Source organism: Argopecten irradians, chromosome 2 (assembly GCF_041381155.1).
Source record: "Argopecten irradians isolate NY chromosome 2, Ai_NY, whole genome shotgun sequence".
NCBI classification, from domain to species: Eukaryota; Metazoa; Mollusca; class Bivalvia; order Pectinida; family Pectinidae; genus Argopecten; species Argopecten irradians.
The window spans coordinates 46,015,942-46,036,628 of NC_091135.1; the positions used below are offsets into that span (position 1 = coordinate 46,015,942).

The 20,687-nt window shown below is 33.7% G+C and overlaps 1 protein-coding gene across 3 annotated transcripts in view; it reads right to left on the reverse strand.

Moving 5' to 3' along the window:
* Positions 1-3,475: 3,475 nt before the first annotated feature.
* The window catches only part of LOC138315675 (protogenin-like), a 32,897-nt gene continuing 15,685 nt past the window's right edge, over positions 3,476-20,687 (reverse strand). Inside the window, exons 1-13 of one of the 3 annotated variants that reach the window (XM_069256868.1) lie at positions 14,125-14,279; positions 12,412-12,529; positions 11,537-11,712; positions 11,088-11,264; positions 10,646-10,762; positions 10,242-10,344; positions 9,745-9,941; positions 7,582-7,731; positions 7,169-7,309; positions 5,620-6,054; positions 5,185-5,277; positions 4,673-4,760; positions 3,476-4,299 (exon numbers count right to left, since the gene is read on the reverse strand). In XM_069256868.1, coding sequence (XP_069112969.1) covers positions 3,816-4,299; positions 4,673-4,760; positions 5,185-5,277; positions 5,620-6,054; positions 7,169-7,309; positions 7,582-7,731; positions 9,745-9,941; positions 10,242-10,344; positions 10,646-10,762; positions 11,088-11,264; positions 11,537-11,712; positions 12,412-12,529; positions 14,125-14,206 — 2,361 coding nt within the window. In that variant the 5' untranslated portion in view covers positions 14,207-14,279 and the 3' untranslated portion in view covers positions 3,476-3,815. The other 2 variants (XM_069256870.1, XM_069256869.1) reach the window with 2 other exon arrangements.

Sequence of the window (20,687 nt, forward strand, 5' to 3'; positions counted from 1 at the left end):
TATCTTTGATACATTGTGAATTGCAAAGTTTGTGACCGTAGATATTTTACGTAACAATTTAAGAAATCCTTGATTAAAACATCAAGAATATGATGCTTGACATACGTACACACCAAGGATTTATAAGTGAGATACGTCCTTGGTACACACCGATGATTGATCATTACAAACATTGTGTTGTGTTGCTAACTGAATAAATCGAGATACATTTATTACAATACCGTAAAACGTTTCAACATGTGACAGAAAGAATTTATTTTTGATATTATAAAAGATCAAATAATTGAGATATTAAGCAAAACAAACCATTTTTTTCAGACCGTGCGGTTCATTCAATTTTTAATCAATATACAAGTAGATACACCGATATAGATTTATAAAAAGCCATGCCTTTAGTTTGATGGTTATATAATACCTTGACCAGGGTGTTGTTTACCTGTACACAAAGCCATTCATCGAACTCACCTGTAATTACCTGGCCGCGGGCAATATGCTATTCGATGGACTATATCGGGTATTTGCTATTGTCTTACTGTCAATCAGGTTAGGGCATCCGTTAATTGGATCGTAATTTGAATTATGGAAACCTCGTACATCTATGCCCTAAGTTTTTTTATTGTCGCCTCCATTTTTAAAATGAAGATGTAAAAGCAAATGGAAATAAAATATACCTCTATTATGATCATACCTAAGAATATATATTACATATAAAGGTAAAACAATAATGGAAGTTGACTTATTCAGAAACAAAAATGGTTCTAAGAACTACATGTATTTCAACTAAAGGTTTAACCTTAAAAATTATTCCTGTCTAGTACTGTAATTAAGGAATCGTGGCATAAAGCAATCTTCCGTAATTTCTAAGGTATTAGTAAAAATTCTAAGCATGTATTTTCACCGTTTCGAATCTAAATGTACACGTATAGTCATACAAGAAGGGTTACAACATTATCACACTAAATATACTTATTTAAATATCACTTAGTCTATTTTTAAAAAGGTACAATATATCTATATATAATGCCTGTATACAAGTAATTTCAGTTTTCATTTGAACACTTTATGTGGTTACTTTTTGGATTATACGATAAATGTTCATATATCATACTATTAAATCTCGGTATGATATACAAAACGGTCGACAATGAATATACTATTTTAAGGATTTAGTATAATTTTGAAATAATGAATTAAAATCTACGCTTAAACTGTAATTTAGGAACATATATCAGAAATATCATTGATGTATTTCTGCTTTTTAGTAAATGTTATGGATAACGTTTCAAAGGCAACAATATAGATTCATATTATTTTCGGTATTAGTTCGGTACTGTTACTCCAATATCGCATAACTGATAACCGTCCACATTTTATTTTTACTCAAAAATTTTGCCGTGTTTGCATCGTTATAGCAGAAGTTTGAAATAAAAACACGGATTCTAGATATATTCATGCTAAATTTTGGGATTTTACTCGTAAAAAGATAGTGTTACATTATACTGTTTTTTTTATTACACAGAAATTTACATCATATACTATCTAAATCTCAGTCCAGACTGATCCGAACATCAATTTGATATCGCTATCAAATTAGACTGATTATCTAATCTAAAGTTAGATATATGCTTGTTTGAATTTTTGAAATAGTGTAAATGGAATGTTTTGAAACTGAAAATATCTACATCATAAAGCTAGAATAACCATTTACTCGAAAAACTCTAATTGCAGATCTAACGTATACGTATATGTGCTGTATACATGTATAGTACTAGTATAGGCTTACCTTGTGTAGCCGCGGACTACTCTGACATCACAAGACCGCGTGACTACCTAGCTCATTATCTCTGAACCGTGGTCGACACCACCCGTAAATCACGACCAAAACCAACCGATAACGCTAAAAGCTAGGCGATTCGTTGGATGGGACTTGATTTTTCATTCATCCAAAGCAATATCCTGACGTATTATCAAAAAAAAATTTTGGCTGCACAAATCCTTTTAGCATCCCATAACTTTTTCCAGATAAAAGTAGAACCTATATGTAACACAGGTTTTATACTTGCAGTAGGATGATTAAACATGCATGCGACAGAAATTAAAGAACTAATATATTTTCAGTTTGATTCACTTTTAAGTTAATATGTAAATGCAGATGTATAATCGTGTTTTACCCAAATGAATCATTGACTGAAAACCCCATAACACGTATCAGGATTGATCATTGACTGAAAACCCTATAACACGTACATATCTAACTATATGTAGTACTGTACCATATCAGGATTGATCATTGACTGAAAACTCCATAACACGTACATATCTACCTGTATGTAGTACTGTACCACATCAGGATTGATCATTGACCGAAAACCCCATACCACGTACATATCTACCTGTATGTAGTACTGTACCATATCAGGATTGGTCATTGACCGAAAACCCCATAACACGTACATATCTACCTGTATGTAGTACTGTACCATATCAGGATTGATCATTGACCGAAAACCCCATAACACGTACATATCTACCTGTATGTAGTGCTGTTCCTTAACAGGATTGATCATTGACTGAAAACCCCATAAAATGTACATAACTAACTGTATGTAGTGCTTATATACCGCTACGAAGTGGGTGATGTCAAAACGTATTAAAATCTATTGCTATAATAATATAACTATAATTTAATGTAAATGTGACTTTCACTGTTCCTCTTATCTTTCCCTGATCCCTCAAAACATTTGCTAACATTTAGTAAACCAAAATGACGCGTTCAAACGTAATTGGCTCATGGCCATGGTAAACATAATATATCTAGCAGGAAAATATATTTGTGGCTAGTTTTGGCATGATAGTTGATGATTGTGAGAGTCTACTTTTGATGCTGCAGTTGATGGTGGAATACTTAAACAAACATATCTGCGCATGAGATTACGAATTGGTTAGTGATGTTGTAAGACGGGTTGAGAAAGTTGATATTGGTTTTTGACGAAAGCCTTTTAAGTATGATTGCTCGAGGCAATTTTTATTTTGCAGTAGGTGACGAGTGCGATAAATGTGTCTAATTATAAGGGCGTAGCCCAGTGCGAAGCACTTCTAAGGTAACCCATACATGAAAATTTAAGCAAAAAACTCAATCTTCAAAATTCAATCCTACACACTGACGGCTTGAGTTTAATCCCATCAGCGTGAATGCGATGCTTTGAATCCAGCCCATTATGTATCAAGCGGTTCAAACGCTTTTATGATCCAACGAACATATTCTTCATCCGGCAGAAGCTCAATGCAATTGTTTATTATTTGCAAGCGTTCAAGTGATAGACCACCTTCCAATATAATCAGCTTACCAAAAACGAAATATCTGTTACGAAAAAAAAATTCTTCCTTCTCTTATGTGGATTTCCTTCTCAATTGTAGGTTTTAGGACAAGAATAGAGTGTGAATATATGAATAAAGAATAAACAGAAAATTCGGCTTCGTTATTTCCATAAATTTAACTTTTCAACAGTGCATAATCAATTGTTACTGAAACATCTGGCTGCGCCCTTTAAGGCCTTGCCATCAGTCATATTAAGTGACTAAGGAAGTAAACGTTTGTTATGAATTTTTGATGAGACATTCACACGATCGTATGAGATCCATAAATGTTATTTGAGATCATTGTTTGTTCTTTCATATCTTGATGCGTGAACTGCGTATTGATGGCAATGATTCGTAACTTCTAAAAGATAATACATTTTGTAAATATGAAGTTTTAAACCATTCGTTAAATATGACTGTATGGCTCCACAAAGTGCTAATGATTAAGTCTCCCTCTACTGATCTACCTTTGGCATTCCATCTGGTTCAGTTTCAGATGTAACCAACGGTTGATTGTCATAACACTCTTTAGGCGATTCATCTGGTTCAGTTTCAGATGTAACCAACGATTGGTTGTCATAACACTCTTTGGGCGATTTTTCTGGTTGGGTCTCAGATGTAACCACTGATTGGTTGTCATAACGCTGTTTTGCCAATTCATCTGGTTGGGTCTCAACTGATGGCTGGTCGACATGGTTTTCTCCTGCAGATTCACTAGTGATGGTTTCAGAGATTAATGGCTGTTCATCGTGATCGGGTATTGTTGATTCATTATGTGAAGCTTCTAATGTATTTGATGATTCGTGCGTGTGATTCAATGCTGTTTTATCAGGTTGAGTTTCAGAGATACGTAGAGACTGGTCGTCCTGATTCTCCTTTGCTGATTTACCAGTAACTACCGTACTTAATGGCTGTGCGATGGTTATCGTCCCCAGCCTCCTGTTCAAAAATAACCAAAAACCAAAATATTGGTTGGAGATACAATGAGGAAACACCAGAAAAAGTATACAAGGCAGCTGGATATTTGATTTGAAAACCTACTATTGTGCAGTATATATCGCAAGAGTGTTCTCCCTTGTGTATATTTGCGTTGACTTAAATTTGCCCCATTCGAAAATAAATCGAAATGTTATTACAACAATTTCAGCTTGGATTTTAAGTGCTTTTAATTATTGAAATTAACAAAGGAACTACAGCTATGCACTACCACCGATTTTGAAAATTATTTCTACTTAAATGCTGCTCTATTATTTAGACAGATACTTCTGTGGAGAACTGCTGCTCTTAGACTTTGATTTAGATAGATACCTACCTTCTTCGGTGATAGACTGCGGCGATGATGACGACTAATACGATGACGACGACGATGACTACAATGATGACTATGATCACACCAGCGGCTACAAATGAAATATACCCATCAATTATTTCACAATGTCATACATCATAGTGGTTCGTAAAATGCGTAATCTGACTAAAGTGAAGTTTCAAACAAGACTACGCAGGAGTATGTATACATGTATAAGCCGGTGTGTTTATTTTTTAGTTGGTTTTCTAATAATGTCATTATTGGCTTACACAACTTCTCCATTGTGGACCCCAGTTATCAAAGATTCAAAATTATTAAATTTTATACAATATGTTTTTACACAAACTAGTCATGGGTCACCACTCACGAAGGTAAAAATAGAGCTTTCGTTTATAGCAATGTCATATGTCATTTTCGCTATAAACTAATTTATTACTAATTATGTTAAATTACTACTTGATAGATGTATATAAGTTTTTAACTATTAATGGTGTGAGACCCGGTACGACACTTACAGTTACTGTGCTCGTCTTCTAGACTTCCTGTCGGCGGTTTGGTCTGCTCGAAGGTCCTCGGATGGGTGGTACTTTTCTCTGTAGTCGGAGCATCTGCGGGCATAGAACAATATGTCACTTATAGCAATTTTTTTTTCGACTTACTATTGATTTTTAAACATCTTAAGTTTAAATATATTAGGACATGTGATAATCTTGTGTTTCATATTTTAGTGATCCTGACAATTGAAAAATGTAATGCAAACTGAAAGGTTTTTTAATCACCAAAACGAACCTGTAGGAATCTATAGACATGGAATAATAATCTACTTATAGCAAGGTTCAGAGAGATTTCCTGTAAATTCATAACTATTTAGTATTTTACATATACCAATCATGTGTTTCAAATTTCTAAGTAAGTCGGCAATGAAAAGGTCCCTGATTACCACCACTAACCTGTCGTTATTATGGTAGTTGAAATAGTTGTAGACGGCGTTGTTGTTGATGTTGTTGATGTTGCTGATGATGTTGTTGTTGATGGTACTTCTGTTGTTTTTGTAGACGAGATGGATTTTGTTGTAGGTGGGGCTGTATAAGTAACATTGGTTTCTAGAATCACCAAGTCGAATGCGTGCTGTATAACGACCCGGTACATGTACACGCCAACAAGTTCCTGGATATTTCTCGAGTTCGGAGAAAATGTAATATTCTGGCGATCATCACTAATTGTTACTCCAGTCGGCAGGTTTGTCCATGTGATACCATTATAAACTGACCAGTTGTACGTTAGGGACAGCCGTGGGTCCGTTACAGCAGACACATGGACACTGACAGGAACGTCCAGGGTTAGTTCTATATAATCCTGTAAACCATTTGTAACGGTGATGGGATCTGAAATCAACAACGGATCAATATCAAATCATGATTAAAACACTGTGTGTAAATTAACTTGTTTTCACATGTGATCAACTTTGGCGCGTATTTCGCGAACGATGACAATAATAAATGGCAACGGAAATGTCTTAGCACAAGTAGAACCATAGGACTCGCCATATACAATATACAATTGATGAGATTATTGGATATGAAAACGCGACATTCATTCGCCGTGAAAATAAGTTGGTTTGGTTTACCGTGTTAACAGTAGATAGGAAATAGCGACGAAGAATAAGATGTAATGTCAGTTATAGAAATAGCGACGAAGAATAAGATGTAATGTCAGTTATTATAGAAATAGCGACGAAGAATAAGATGTAATGTCAGTTATTATAGAAATAGCGACGAAGAATCAGATTATAGTAATGTCAGTTATTATAGAATGGATGGGGCTATCGTATTCTAGTGACTTCGATTTTTTCGATAGAGGGAATAATGTTCTCTTAAATGTTGAAAAGGAAAATGGTGTTTGGTTCAGTTAAAACAGGACATACCTGTAGCTGAAATATTGTAGCTCAAAAGACTTTTATACAGATAATGGTGTCGTCTTTAGAGCTACAACTGGTGCCTATTACTGCTAATGGAGCAAAGTTATGATTATGCAAACCGTTATTTAAACGTTTGTATGCATTTTATCGTATTTATTTTATATCGCTTACCTCCTAGGCAATAAAACTGAACCATATAAAATATCAAATTCTCAGCGAGACATTTTGTTTTACATATACACATATGAAGGCCTTTCTGAAGATAATTTATACAGCAAGTCTACAAAGTATGAATTTGACGTTTTGTGAGCGGTACGGTAGATATTAAGAAAGGTACTTATGTTTGTTTTCGACAAAAATAATATATAAATGCTTTTGTACGCACAAAATAATTGGAAACCTACAAAAAAGTAAAGAAAATTGTGCCCGAGTGATTTTCGGAGGCACTGCTCCACTAGGACACATAGGGACCAATTCGTACCCGGCCGAAAGGTATAGTAGGCCGGGTACGTATATTCGTTCTAGACATACTGATACTGCAAAACCAGAATCGTTTAATCAAATACACGTTATTTTGTTACCTATCACAACAAGCCGAGCCTCTCTGAAGTTGTGGCCTACACTGTTCTGTACCATACACTGTATCAAGGACGTATCGTTCTTCTCCAAATTATTCACTATCAGTTTAGTGCCGTTCAAGGAGAATTTCTCACCAGGCCCATCTAAATAAACAACATGTGATATAACAATGACTGCCATTGTGTTGAAGACGATATGGCAAAATTATATACCTATTATGATGTTGACAACAAAACATATTTCTGAGAATTTGTGTGATTAATCAGCATTGAGACGGTATTAGAAAATTTCCGACTTCGGTATAAGTACACATAGTAAACATATATTAAAAATAAAGAGACCCCTAAAGGGAATTAAAACCCATCCTTTTCTGAACTATAAGTACTATTTCTTGACCCACAGTAAATATACTTGCATATCGATATTTTCTGTCCGTTGTGATACCACTCTGGAACTTCGGGATGCGTTTCGTTCCGGAGAGACCGCGACAAACAACTATACTGAACATATGATCCAACTGTTGCTACCTGATCATCCATTGCTCCGGCTTCAAATACAGGAGGACCTGAACAGCCAACACAAATGGATTTAGACTTCATATAGTTGTAATTGTTTGTTTTAAATGGGGTTAAATGGGAACAAAAACGCATTCTTGGATATACTTTAAGCTTGTTTTTTGTTTACATATCATAATATGTACTTGATTAAAAAAAGCGTTGCGCTTTTGCAAAATATTGAAATAATGGACATTGGGATTGTTTTTGTGGGACTGTTTATTTCATTTCTTATCAAGGCAATGCATTATCATAGTGGTGCACAAGTCTAATGTCATTAAATGATTTCAATTTTAAAAAATTACCCAAATTAGTACTCTGCACAAATTGGTAGACTTTTAACATATATGGAGCAGAATTTTCAGAATACAGTATAATCTGACTATAACAGTCCTGAGCAAAAAAATAATATGCTTAATATTAACTGTGGCTTATATCATATGTCATATTCTATTTAAACATGAAAATAATGAAATTGTGGGGGAAAAATCCGGGAAACGACGTCGTGCGACAACCCTGATTATAACATATATTTTAAAACAAGGAGAACAATTGCTGAATGGGATATTTTTGATAGATATGCGACTTGAATAAACTAAAAAAATGTTTGAACTTTCCTTAAATTAATTCAAACATTTTTTCATGTCTAGAATTTATCAAATCAAATGTAGGAGGTGTACCATTTTGGTTACGCAAACCTGCTTCTATGCTCTCTATTTATAAATATATGCACTGCTGACAAGCTGATTCAAACACACGTTAGACATTTAAACAATTATCTTCAAAACGTGTACCAATTTGGGTAGCGTCACGTTATTGTGTTTGTTCTAAGAGTTGTCAGTTGTATCTGAATCTGAAAACTAAATCCGAAACTTTAGATATAATGTATGTAACATATGGATTATGAATAGGGAAATAGTCTGAGGTCCTACTACAGAAAACTACCGTGAGTCATATATTCAATGTTAATCATATATACAACCCCAAGTACCTCTTTCCTGTCCTCAAACTTTTCTGCTCTGTCTCGTCGATTAGTGAAAGTAAAATGAACGAGGATATATTTAAGAATAGAAGTTTAAGTTTCCGTTTAATACTTTTTTAAAAGAAAATTCACCGAAGATTTTTAACTAAATGTCATTTTGAGCCCTTTTTCTATTATTTCTATTTTTATTGGTTTTTTTAAGTCTGTGACACATTATTGAAATAAACATTATGTTTGAACCTATGTTATACATGTATTTGTTTCAGTCTACTAAACATTATTCAAGCATCATTATAGCGCTATCATAAAGAACAAATCACTAGTTTACTATAGAATAAATAAAAGTGTATCGGACATTCCAATGATACTAGGGCAATTGAAATATAATAACAGAACTTTTCCTATGAAATATATGTAAAAGCATTACAAGTCGCCGGAATCATTTGATGAATGAATAATCTCATATTAGATTTCGTTGAATTCTTAAAAGATTAACAGATAAATTAATGTTTGATCCAGAACCAGCGTTGGAATATATTGTAAATCATCACGTCAGCAGACGATGACAGAATCATTGCGGTTTACATTTACAAGTTTTACTTTATTTAAGCAAGCTACATATGACATTATTTTGAACATCTGTTATAAAGAGATATGTTTTCTGTTAAGGCAAAGAACGTTATGTTGATAAAGCCATTCTCAACAACAGTGTAATATTAATTTGCGTTTGAGGACCAAATGAATACTCTCATCTCAATGATCTAGAGGTATCACACTTGCTAAATGCATCTAGCACAACCGGTACCCATACCATTACAGAAATCTACGTAAAGTCCACTGTATAGGTACATTTGTAATGATGTCTATTTTACTTCTATGCGAAGTCTTTCCATGAATCCAAAAAAAGGAGTTTTGATAACGGACACCAAAAGAAAAATTGTTATCTAAAAATAACGAAGAAATATGAAATCTGCGTTTTCTGATTGAACAGGTATCGTTTGCTTGGTCGGCGACACCAATGTGTTTTATTTTATATATATACCTGTGACGTTGAGGTACACTTTACCCTCTGCACGCGCGCTAGTTTGTCTTTGCAAGCCGATGCACGTATAGAACCCTTCGTGTAAAAGTGTCAAGGAACTTATCATCAGCGATTGTCCGTTGTCTTGGAGACTAAAGACGTCATTGTTGCTTATAATTTTGCCGTTATTATCTAGCCAGGAGATGGCAGGGAGGGGACTGCAAATATTAAATACATAAGAAATAACCAAAAGGGACTATTCACGGAAAAAGAAAACAGTTTATTGCAAAGTAATTGTAATGTAAAGGACTACCAACGACTTGTCACAAAACCTTAAGACACGATCATTTACATTTATTATCTGCCTTTAGTCAGATACGTTTAAGAAGAGATATTGTTTCTTTTAAAAATCGTAGAGAAATAGTATTCTCATGCAATTAGTTACTTATCTTGTGTTCTAGCATTCACTATATAGTAACAGAAAGAGCTTATTTACTTGATCGCAAAATATTACTCACTATCCAGAAAACACACACTGAAGCCGACCCGACCGTGAGATATCTCCGGTTACGTTTCTGCTATACATTAATGCTGGAGGATGGATGCTAGGTGAACTATCGCCTGTTGTCACCAAATAATGAATTAGGATGCAATTCAAATATGAATTTAAAGTACATTTATGAACATAGAGTAAGACACCAAACATGTATCAGCCATTCATGATTTGATGGTACCATGGTACAAAAACATATCCTTCTAAAGCCTAGCATCATTCATTAAAAGTTGCTTACTTTATACATCATTATCATATAATTCAATTTTTCTTGTTACGAACATATTTTCCATAAGAAAACGCACAAATGAAGAAATACTAATAACAATATTATTTATTCTTTTTATTTGTTATGAAAAGTGTACTCACTGACAGTTAGTACAGTACTTTGCGGACTTCGAGTGTGTAGGTTAAGCTGTCCATTCCATACTCCACAAGCGTAGCTGTGGTCATCAGACTGTTCTAGGTACGTGAAGTGAAGAGTTCCTAAACACAAATACAACAATAGTAGATGTTTAATGTTGAATGGTACAATAACACATTAAACATAGAAAGGGTTAAATCCTTTGACAACATGACTATATTCATAACGCATCTAATATGTCTCAACCACATGCACAACATTTTATGAGTTTATGTGTTCAACAATATAAAAAGTTCCTGAGCAACATACAGGGATTAAGAACCTTGTCATATTAATGTACAACCATGGCACTAACAGTTATTGCACAATTAATTAAACAGAAAAAACCACATTTTTGATATATTTTTATCAAACATGTCTTTTTTATGGTTTCCATGTATAGTCAACCTTCATTATCCACAAAGATACGGTCTTCTGAAGGAAGTTTTTCTCCGCCTCGCTTCCATTCAAACTTGCAGGCACTCGCCGGTGTACATTGTGGTCGTCCAATACAGGGCAAAGCCAGGTACTGGTAACGAGTCTTTGTAATGGTCTGCTGTGATGTCGCCGGGAAATTTGTTAACACTGAAACACACAATGATGCACTGAAATGAACACTGATATCTCGACTGTACATCAAAGTTATTGAATTTAAGCAGTTTAATTATGATAATCCGTCGTTAGATTATCCCTAGATCTTCTTGCAAAATTACAACAACATCTTTCAATGCACACTCAACTTTTAACACACCTAGTTTCTATTTCGATGCTAGCAGTCGCTTCACAATGATGTACTTGTTATTGAACAAATTAAAATGGTTGAATAGTGTTGCTGAATTGTGGACCTGTTTACTTACTCGCGTGGGTGAAAGCGATCTCCGGAGATATAGAAGCACCCTTCCCATTAATGGCTAGACATTGGTAGGTTCCTAAAATTGACCGATCAGCTTCCGTAAAAACAAGGACTCCAAAAGATGTAGCCCACCTCTCTGATGTGTTAGGGAAGGGTTCTCCATCTTTCAGCCAGGTTACACTTGGAAGAATAAGGGACGTAAATACATGGTGAATACACATGTAAACTCTCTTATTGTAACATTTCATATTGTGTGATGAAAAGAAGCATTAAAAAGACGTTTTCCGCCGCTTTACGTATACAGATGTACATTGCATGACTAACTGTGCACTAAATGAAAATAGTATCAACGCCACGCCACTCGCAATATAACGTCTCGTAATTTGCTTCAGGTAAAAAGACTAACACTTGGAGAGTTAAGGCATGAGCATTTGGAAGTTTGCTAGTAGTGTAAATAAATATACTATTTGGTTTTAATAATTGGAATGCATTGCGTTTTCATTCTATGTTACTACAATTGGACATATTGCATACTTGTGGTATAGAATTACTCATTTGATTTTAAGTTTACAGGAGAATTTTAGGCAACATTATCTCACCATACCAACTTTAAACTCTTAAGGTTTATATTTAAAACAAGGATGTTTTTTTCGGTTGCAAACATTTACTCAGTGATTAATCGAATGTTGACATCGATCGCGAAAATTGCCCCAGCGCGTTTAAATTAATCAATTGAAATTGACCTGTTGCTACAATTACAATATATGTAGCGTCAAATATGAATGAAATCTTGAACCTTTGTCCAATCCAAGGAACAAACATAACTAACAGGACTTTCTCTATCAGAATCTGGGTTTGGTATTTTAAGTAAAGGCTTACCTTGGGGTAGGGTTACCTGTCGCTTTGCATGTGATATTAAACATGGTGTCAGGTGTTAAGTAGTATGTGTCCTCAAATACAGACGTCACAGATGGTAATCCGAAGTCGTCTATTACCCCTGAATAAAGTGTAAATTAATTAAAATGACAGAAGAATCGACTATTAAATAGAGAAATAGAAATAGAAAATAAATGATGCATTTTTATGAAAATAATGAACACTGGGATGATCTGTACAGATAAAATTGTAAACGATCACAAAAAAACCACATTTAAATTAAGAAAAGAAACAAAGTTACAGATTATTGCCTACTGCCAAAAAGTTTAGTGGAGAAAAGAACCAGGAGACCAAGAATAGTGAGCACTATTTGTTTTACTGGTATCATCCGCAATTACACATTAAATTACAAATTTAATGCATGATAACATATTGCAAAGGGAAGTAGACAGATTATTTAATATAGTATATAAGAAATGAATGCAGCAGGTACAACATAAAGCCTGAAGCCAAGACGTGTTGGATTATTTGGGGACGCAATCTGGCCTGCTATTTATATTTTGTCAAGATTCTCAAAACTGAAATACGGAAATGAGGTATAACACGGAGATAATTAAATAAATGTAGTAAATGCTTTAAAGTGTCTTCCAGCGCACTTTTTAAACTCTTTAGCGACTTCGTTGTGTTCTCAATTATTAAATATAACGGGAATTTCGAGAATATATTGTCTCGAAGATGTGTGAATGTTATGAATGACAGGCCTTACACTGAACCAACACTTCGTGGTCATAGCTATGTCAAATCAAGGCAAGCGGTATCCTTGAGTGTAATTTGCGGTTTTGCTTGCATTTTTTTCTTCTAAATTTATGTTGTCCCTTGATACTTGTCACCGCCGCTGTGACAATTGCCGGAAGCTTAGTAAAGCGATAATGAATTGCTGACGGTACATTTACACGACTTAGTTAATATGTGAGCTATGCTGTAGAGTTTACTATTAAAAGATACAATATAGTTCTTCAACTACGTAGCTCTGTCATTGTCGACATACAAGTACCACAAGCATATTAATGTATACAGCAGTGGAAGCTTGGGCAACCATGTCCGAATGGTCAACATATTAAACAAATTAAATACAATATTCTTGTTTTTCATATTGCAACTGAATACATGGTCGACATCTTTTTATGATTATAAGGGAGTAGGTGTCGTCCCAGTTCATAGAGACTTTTTCAAAGATAGTTTAACATAACTGGTTTTGAATTCTAAAACAACATACTTGAACAGAGTAAGTTGATATTCTAGAAATAAACCAACATCATAAACACATTCTTAATTGAGTTATTAACACATCCTTAATTGTATTAAAACATAATGAAAAAGTAAAATCTTTGCATGAAATTTCATGAAATCATTAAGGTTATGGAATAAAAATACAATTTTAAGATACCTTTTACTCAATAATTAAAACAAAAACAAATCTGCTTTCACACATTGAAAATCAGAACCTTCTCAACAGTGTTCATCTGCAATTGCCGATTTCTATCGTTACCCATTTTATCAAAAAGCATGGCCATAGACAAAATGCTACTTTCGGATATTCACTTGATAATAAAACTTCACAAATTTTCATCGAAAAATCTTCATACATCCCGCTGAAAATTTAATGACGAGATAATGTAGATTTATGAAATTCTAAAGAACAAAAGAGGTACAAACTGCTCGTATTTGTTTCCATAGAACACGCGCAATGCACAGTGTATAGAAAGTATATAAAAATGCACTTCGTCCACAGCGCCATCCTGTGTCCTGGTCAGCATGTAGCGTAATTATGATATTACGGCACGGAGATAGGCAATAGTAACCGCATTTTGATGATTAATTCGACGAGAGGAAGGAGAACATTAAGGAATATCCCGGAAAATGTTTCCTGTGATTCATCACTCGAGACCAGCTCAATGTGAAACTATTTTAACAAATGTTGAAACGTCAACGGAAAATATTATATTTAGTGTTATTTACACTAAAGACGACCTACCGCCGACAGAGCATAACAATACCATGTTGTTTTTTTTGTCTTAACCTTAGTACCTCATTCCATATAAGAAGTATTGAGATTGATTTTGGGATGGCATTAATTACTTTATAATATTTTCATTTATTTTAAGTGAGTAACTTTAATCAAAGGAAAATACTAACCTGTTTGCTCTTGTTTTAATATACATATGTATAAAAATACCATTCGTCAGCGGTGTAGCATCCTTATATAAAGCTTAATTTATCATCAAAGATTATTATTTTTTTAAAGTTTTGGGGAACAATAATCAAAGATGGATTTGTCAGGTGGACAGGGATATGTTACCTCTCGTAAAAGATTTTGGCTATCAAGTCCCGTGTTGACAGGCTAAAATCATTTCACTCGGATTATCATATCCCTTTTCTCTTAACAAAGCAGTGCACGATTCTTATATTCCTATATATGTTGTCCACTAGTCAGACAATTTGTATCACAATGCTGTCTCACGGAACTATACAGCCGAGTCCACTTGAAAATCGTCCCACTTCCGTCAGGCAGGATAAACTACTAAAGTTTACTATCTATTGTGTGTTTGGGCGATACGACAGAGTCAAAAGTCTTTCTAAAAGGGGCGACTATCTTTTATAAGTCGCCTTTTACGACCAATGGAAACAGTAGGTAGCATTCTAGCGCAATACATGCAGGGCAGGATTTGTATAACTACTATTTGCAAAACAGATGATTTCCGAACAGTTTATATTCACCGATAACATTTAAATAAAGCGACATCCTTTCCGTCACTCCACTATTGTGGTAAACATCGGAAAATAAAGCGAGCAACTTGGCGGTAATACAAATTTGAATAGGTGTCATTTTCCTGTTGAAGATGTCACTAACATTTCCGAAATAGGGAAGAAAATTATTTCTGTCTAAATTCCCAGAATGATCTGCTTGGGGAATACAAAATCCTACAAAAGCCTAAATCTTTCCCTAAGTTGTTTAAACTGTGACGTCTTCATTGACGTTATTCTGACAAAAAGGAGCAAGCCTTGTCGTCCACCTTTCAATTTGTATATGAGCGTCATTGACAATGGTGTGTCTGAGGACAGAACCGAAACCTTCAAAACAGTACGCGCAACTAATTACAATGACCATTTAAACGTAACGATAATGTTATCTTGGAAACATCAACTGATGCTCGTTTGATCTTGTTCATCATTGATGAACAGTTTCTAGGCTAACATCAACAACTTTGAATCAGAGACCCCTAAACTGTGTGTTATGTAAATGTAAAAATTGGAGACCCCTAAACTGAGCGTTATGTAAATATAAGAATCACAGACCTCCAAAATGATTGTTATATAAATAAGAATCAGTTTGTTTGGTTTTTTGTTTGTTTGTTTGATCGTGTAAGGACGGCCTCCCATGCATGCGGTGTGTTGCGTGTATGTTGTGCAAGGTGCGTGTTTTTGGAGACTGCGGTATATTCATGTTGTGTCTTCTTGTATAGTTGAACTGTTGCCCTTTTTATAGGGCTATATCACTGAAGCATGCCGCTGAAAACGCCAAGTAACACTCTCCACCCGGTCAGAGACCCCCAAAATACATGTAAGTGTTATGTAAATAGAAGAATCAGAGACCCCCAAACTAAGTGTAATGTAAATATGAGTATCAGACACCCACGAACTGAACTGAGTGTTATGTAAATATGAGTATCTGAGACCCTCGAACTGAGTTTTATGTAAAGATGAGTATCAGAGGCCCCCGAACTGAGCGTTATGTAGATATGAGTATCAGTGACCTTCGAACTGAGTGTAATGTAAATATGAGTATCAGACACCCACGAACTGAACTGAGTGTTATGTAAATATGAGTATCTGAGACCCTCGAACTGAGTTTTATGTAAAGATGAGTATCAGAGGCCCCCGAACTCAGCGTTATGTAAATATGAGTATCAGTGACCCTCGAACTGAGTGTAATGTAAATATGAGTATGAGAGACCCCAAACTGAGTGTTATGTAAATCAGAGACCCCAAACTGAGTGTTATGTAAATATGAGTATCAAAGACCTCCAAATGAGTGTTATGAAAAATTAGTATCAGAGACCCCCGAGTTGAGTGTTATGAAAATATGAGTATCAGAGACCCCTAAACTGAGTTTGATGTAAATATGAGAACCACAGACCCCCAAACTGAGTGTAATGTAAATATGAGAATTAAACTATGTGTTGTGAGGGAGAATTAACAATGAAGGAATGTGAAAATGCCGTAATCAATATGAAATCAAATAAAAGTCCAGGCAGTGATGGATTAACAGCCGAATTCTACAAAAAGTTTTGGGAAAAAAATGGTGAAATTGTAATAGGATCCTTGAATAATTGTTATAGAAGAGGTGAGCTAAGTAACTCACAAAAAAGAGGAATTGTCTCACTTATATATAAGAAAAATGACCCCTTAAATTTACGTAACTGGAGACCGATTTCTCTTTTGAATACAGATTATAAGATAGCTGCCTATGTTTTGGCATCTCGAATTAAACCTCTTATGTCAAAAATTATCAGTACTGACCAAAATGGGTACATAAAGAACAGGTTCATTGGGTATAATATCAGATTAATTCAAGATGTAATTGACTTTTCGGAAAAAAATAACTATGATGCTTGTATTTTATTCTTAGATTTATCTAATGCCTTTGATACGATTGAGTGGGAATTCATGTTCAAAAGTTTAGAAAAATTTGGTTTCGGAGTATCTTTTATTAATTGGGTGAAAACATTATAAAACGATATTAGGGGAAGTGTGAAAAACAATAATTGGTTAACCGGAAGTTACAAGATATCTCGTGGTATAAGGCAAAATAAATAAAAAGATGATAAAGGTATCTCAATTAGCAGATGACACAACATTGTTTATGAAATATAATGACATTGAAAAGGCGTTGAAGTTGGTGGAGGAGTTCGGCGATGTGTCGGGTCTGAAATTAAACAAGGACAAAACAAAAGGGATATTTGTTGGGAGAAACAAGAATAAAGATGAAGGTTATGCGGGTATTAAATGGGTCACAATGGTTAAATCTCTTGGGGTTTATTTCGGCAGAAATAACAAAGCGTGTTCAAATCTGTGTTGGAAAGAAAAAATAATGAGTATAGACCTTCTACTAAAGAATTGGAAAAAAAGAAAACTCACTTTACTTGGGAAATCTATTATCATACAAAGTTTGATGATACCTAAGATAACTTTCCTTGTAAATACAATTGGGATTGATAGTAACACAATAACATCTCTAGAGAAAATGATATATCAATTCATATGGGAGGGAAAACCCGATAAGGTTAAGCGAAATGTAATGATTGGCGATTTTGAAAAGGGTGGGCTTAATGTAAGAGATATTGAATGCCACGCTAATGTTTTACGTATATCATGGATAAAACGTTTTTTAGGTAAAGATGATGCTAATTGGAAACTTATTCCTCGTTTGTATTTTGATATATTTGGAGAGAATGATTTACTTTTCAAAATGAACACTGGATCCATTAAGCTTTTGCCAAAACAGCATTGCATTACTGATTGTTATTTGAATCTGCTTATTGCTTGGTATAAAACACAATCCGATACAAAAGTTAAAAAAAACTTCAGAGAAATCAAACAGCAAGTAATATGGGGTAATAAATATATAACCTTTAATGGCAAAGCTTTATATTTTAAAAATTGGTGTGATTCCGGTCTAATTTATATATATGATATAATTGGAAAGAACGGAAGTATCGATGAAAATCTTATATATCAGAAATTAAAAAGTAAAAGAAACTGGATCGCGGAATTATCAATTATTAAACGTGTCATACCTAGAATTTGGTTGCAGGAGCTAAATACAGAAAAATCTAAGTCAGTAGTTCAAATCTTATGGAAAGACGTTTGCCTATATAATTCTATTAAACACTGTGTAATATCTTTAACAAAAATAAATAACTGTCACATTTATGCTATATTAAGACGAAAAAAGGTGTTTTTAGTCGTAATCTTACTATATGGAAAGATATGTTAAATATTGTAGAAGAGACTTACTATTTACCTAACCTATTTCGTTTTGTTTTTAAGTAATACTTGAAAATGATGAAAAAAAAATTTCGTTGGAAATTGTTCCTAATGGTGTCTTATTAAAAAGATGGCGCATTAAAGAGTGCGAAAACTGTCATATTTGCAATATAAGGGATGACTACAATCATTATTTTATCGAGTGTTGTTGTGTAGATCCACTTTGGCACCATATAAAACAATCGATGAATAAACTTGGATACACCATTGACTTAAAAAAATTGAAGTATTTAGTTTTGGGTTATAAAATGGCTTATGATGCTTATTATGATATTAACATTCTTTTATCATTGATTGGCTTCGTAATATACAAATGGTATCATCTCAGTGAATCGAGAACGAAACACGTAGATATACTTCAATTATTTAGGTGTGACTTGAAAAGGAAATTTAACTTTAAATTTTACCAAGATATGTCACTTTTACATAACTTTCTGTAAGATATGCAATATTTAGCAAATAAGATATCTGCTGATATCTATTGAATTGAATATAGAAAAGTCTGATCAATTGTACCGATTGTCAAATCGATGTGGCAAGAGTTGATACGACCAACACTGAAATTTGACTATCGGTAGGATTGATCAGACTGTTAGTGAAATTATTGTTTGTAATGTATAAAATACTTATAAGGAAACTCTTTTTAAAATTAGTGAAATAATTTGTACTATACACAATATGTATAAAAATGGATGAAAATTAGAGATATTTTTGCAATATACTGAATACTGTATGAGAACGCAAAAAATTATATTTAAATGTAATGAAATGTAAAAATAAAAAAATAAATATAAAACCACTATGATGAAATGAGAATATAAACAATGAGCAAATGCAAAATTATCAGATGGTAAGTATACAAGATGTATTAAAAAAAAATATAAAAAAAGATAACGGTACTATTTGATATGATTGAATGAATTGTTGGATGATGTATGGATCTGTGTCCGCGTATGTTTTGTGTTAGAATGAAGAGATATATTTGAAAACAACAGTAAGTTAAAAAAAAATAATTGAGAATGATAAGCAACTTGCTCATAAAAGTGAATATTCTCTTATCTGAGTGAAAAAAAAAGAATTAAACTATGACGTTATTGTCAACAGACACTCTTCACAATGCGCGGATAAGATTCTAGTTTGTTTACTATTGTTTCTGATTATCTTAACGTCCACATACTCACCGTATGCTATCAAAATATCTAGATCAAGTTATATGACGGAGAAGTTTGATACCAGAAATCTCTCTTTATATATATATATCTCTTGTGTTGTTGAGTATGCAATAAATTAGACATGGCATATAAGTTACCTTGTGATAACCTTTGTTCGCGTACTATAAGCAGATGCTACTGTCCCCAAGCTTTATTGTGTCCATTGATCTTCTTAGCATTGCCGTCCCGGGTTGAGAACTGTGATATATTTTTAATCATCCATGACTCGCAAAGAGGTCCCTGACCTTGATATTTACCTTTTGCACACTCGGCTTGCTTTGGCATTGAGGTATCATAAACCGATACAGAATGGCTGCCCCTGTTATAAGGTAATGCTTTATATTACACTTTAAATGCTGCCATACTACATTTCTGTATTGCGTCTTATAAAAAAATGAATGCTAATTTGTTTTTAGTTGATAATAATGCACATTGACAATTGTAGGTTTAGTTGATTGTTTTATCATACGGAATTCTACTATTTTACATTGTATATAGTACATTGTGATGTCATTGTCATTATTTATCAATTGTCGGTATCTGACTTATTTTAAGTTTACACATACTTTTCACAAATGTATATATGAAAGATTAAGAGGATTAGTAGTCAGGCAATAACAAGGTGATTTTTTTTATATCACGTGAATGTTGCAACATGTATATTTTTAGAAAAAGACACGTCTTTCTGTAGATAAGATAATTTTCTAATGTTATGACTGTTTTAAATTTTGATACAAGAAAAAGAATTTATAACAATTGATTAGGTTTAGTATTTTCCGTTGATAACTGAAGATTGTTCACAGCGAGATAGGTGCTTTGATTTAAATGACTGTTCTGTGTAGATCCACGATTTCAATAACATTTATCTTTGAATTTAGAAATTACAGTTTAGATACATCAATCTTTTAAAAACAAGTATATGACTCGGTGCATTCATTAAACCTTGATATATTTTGTTGC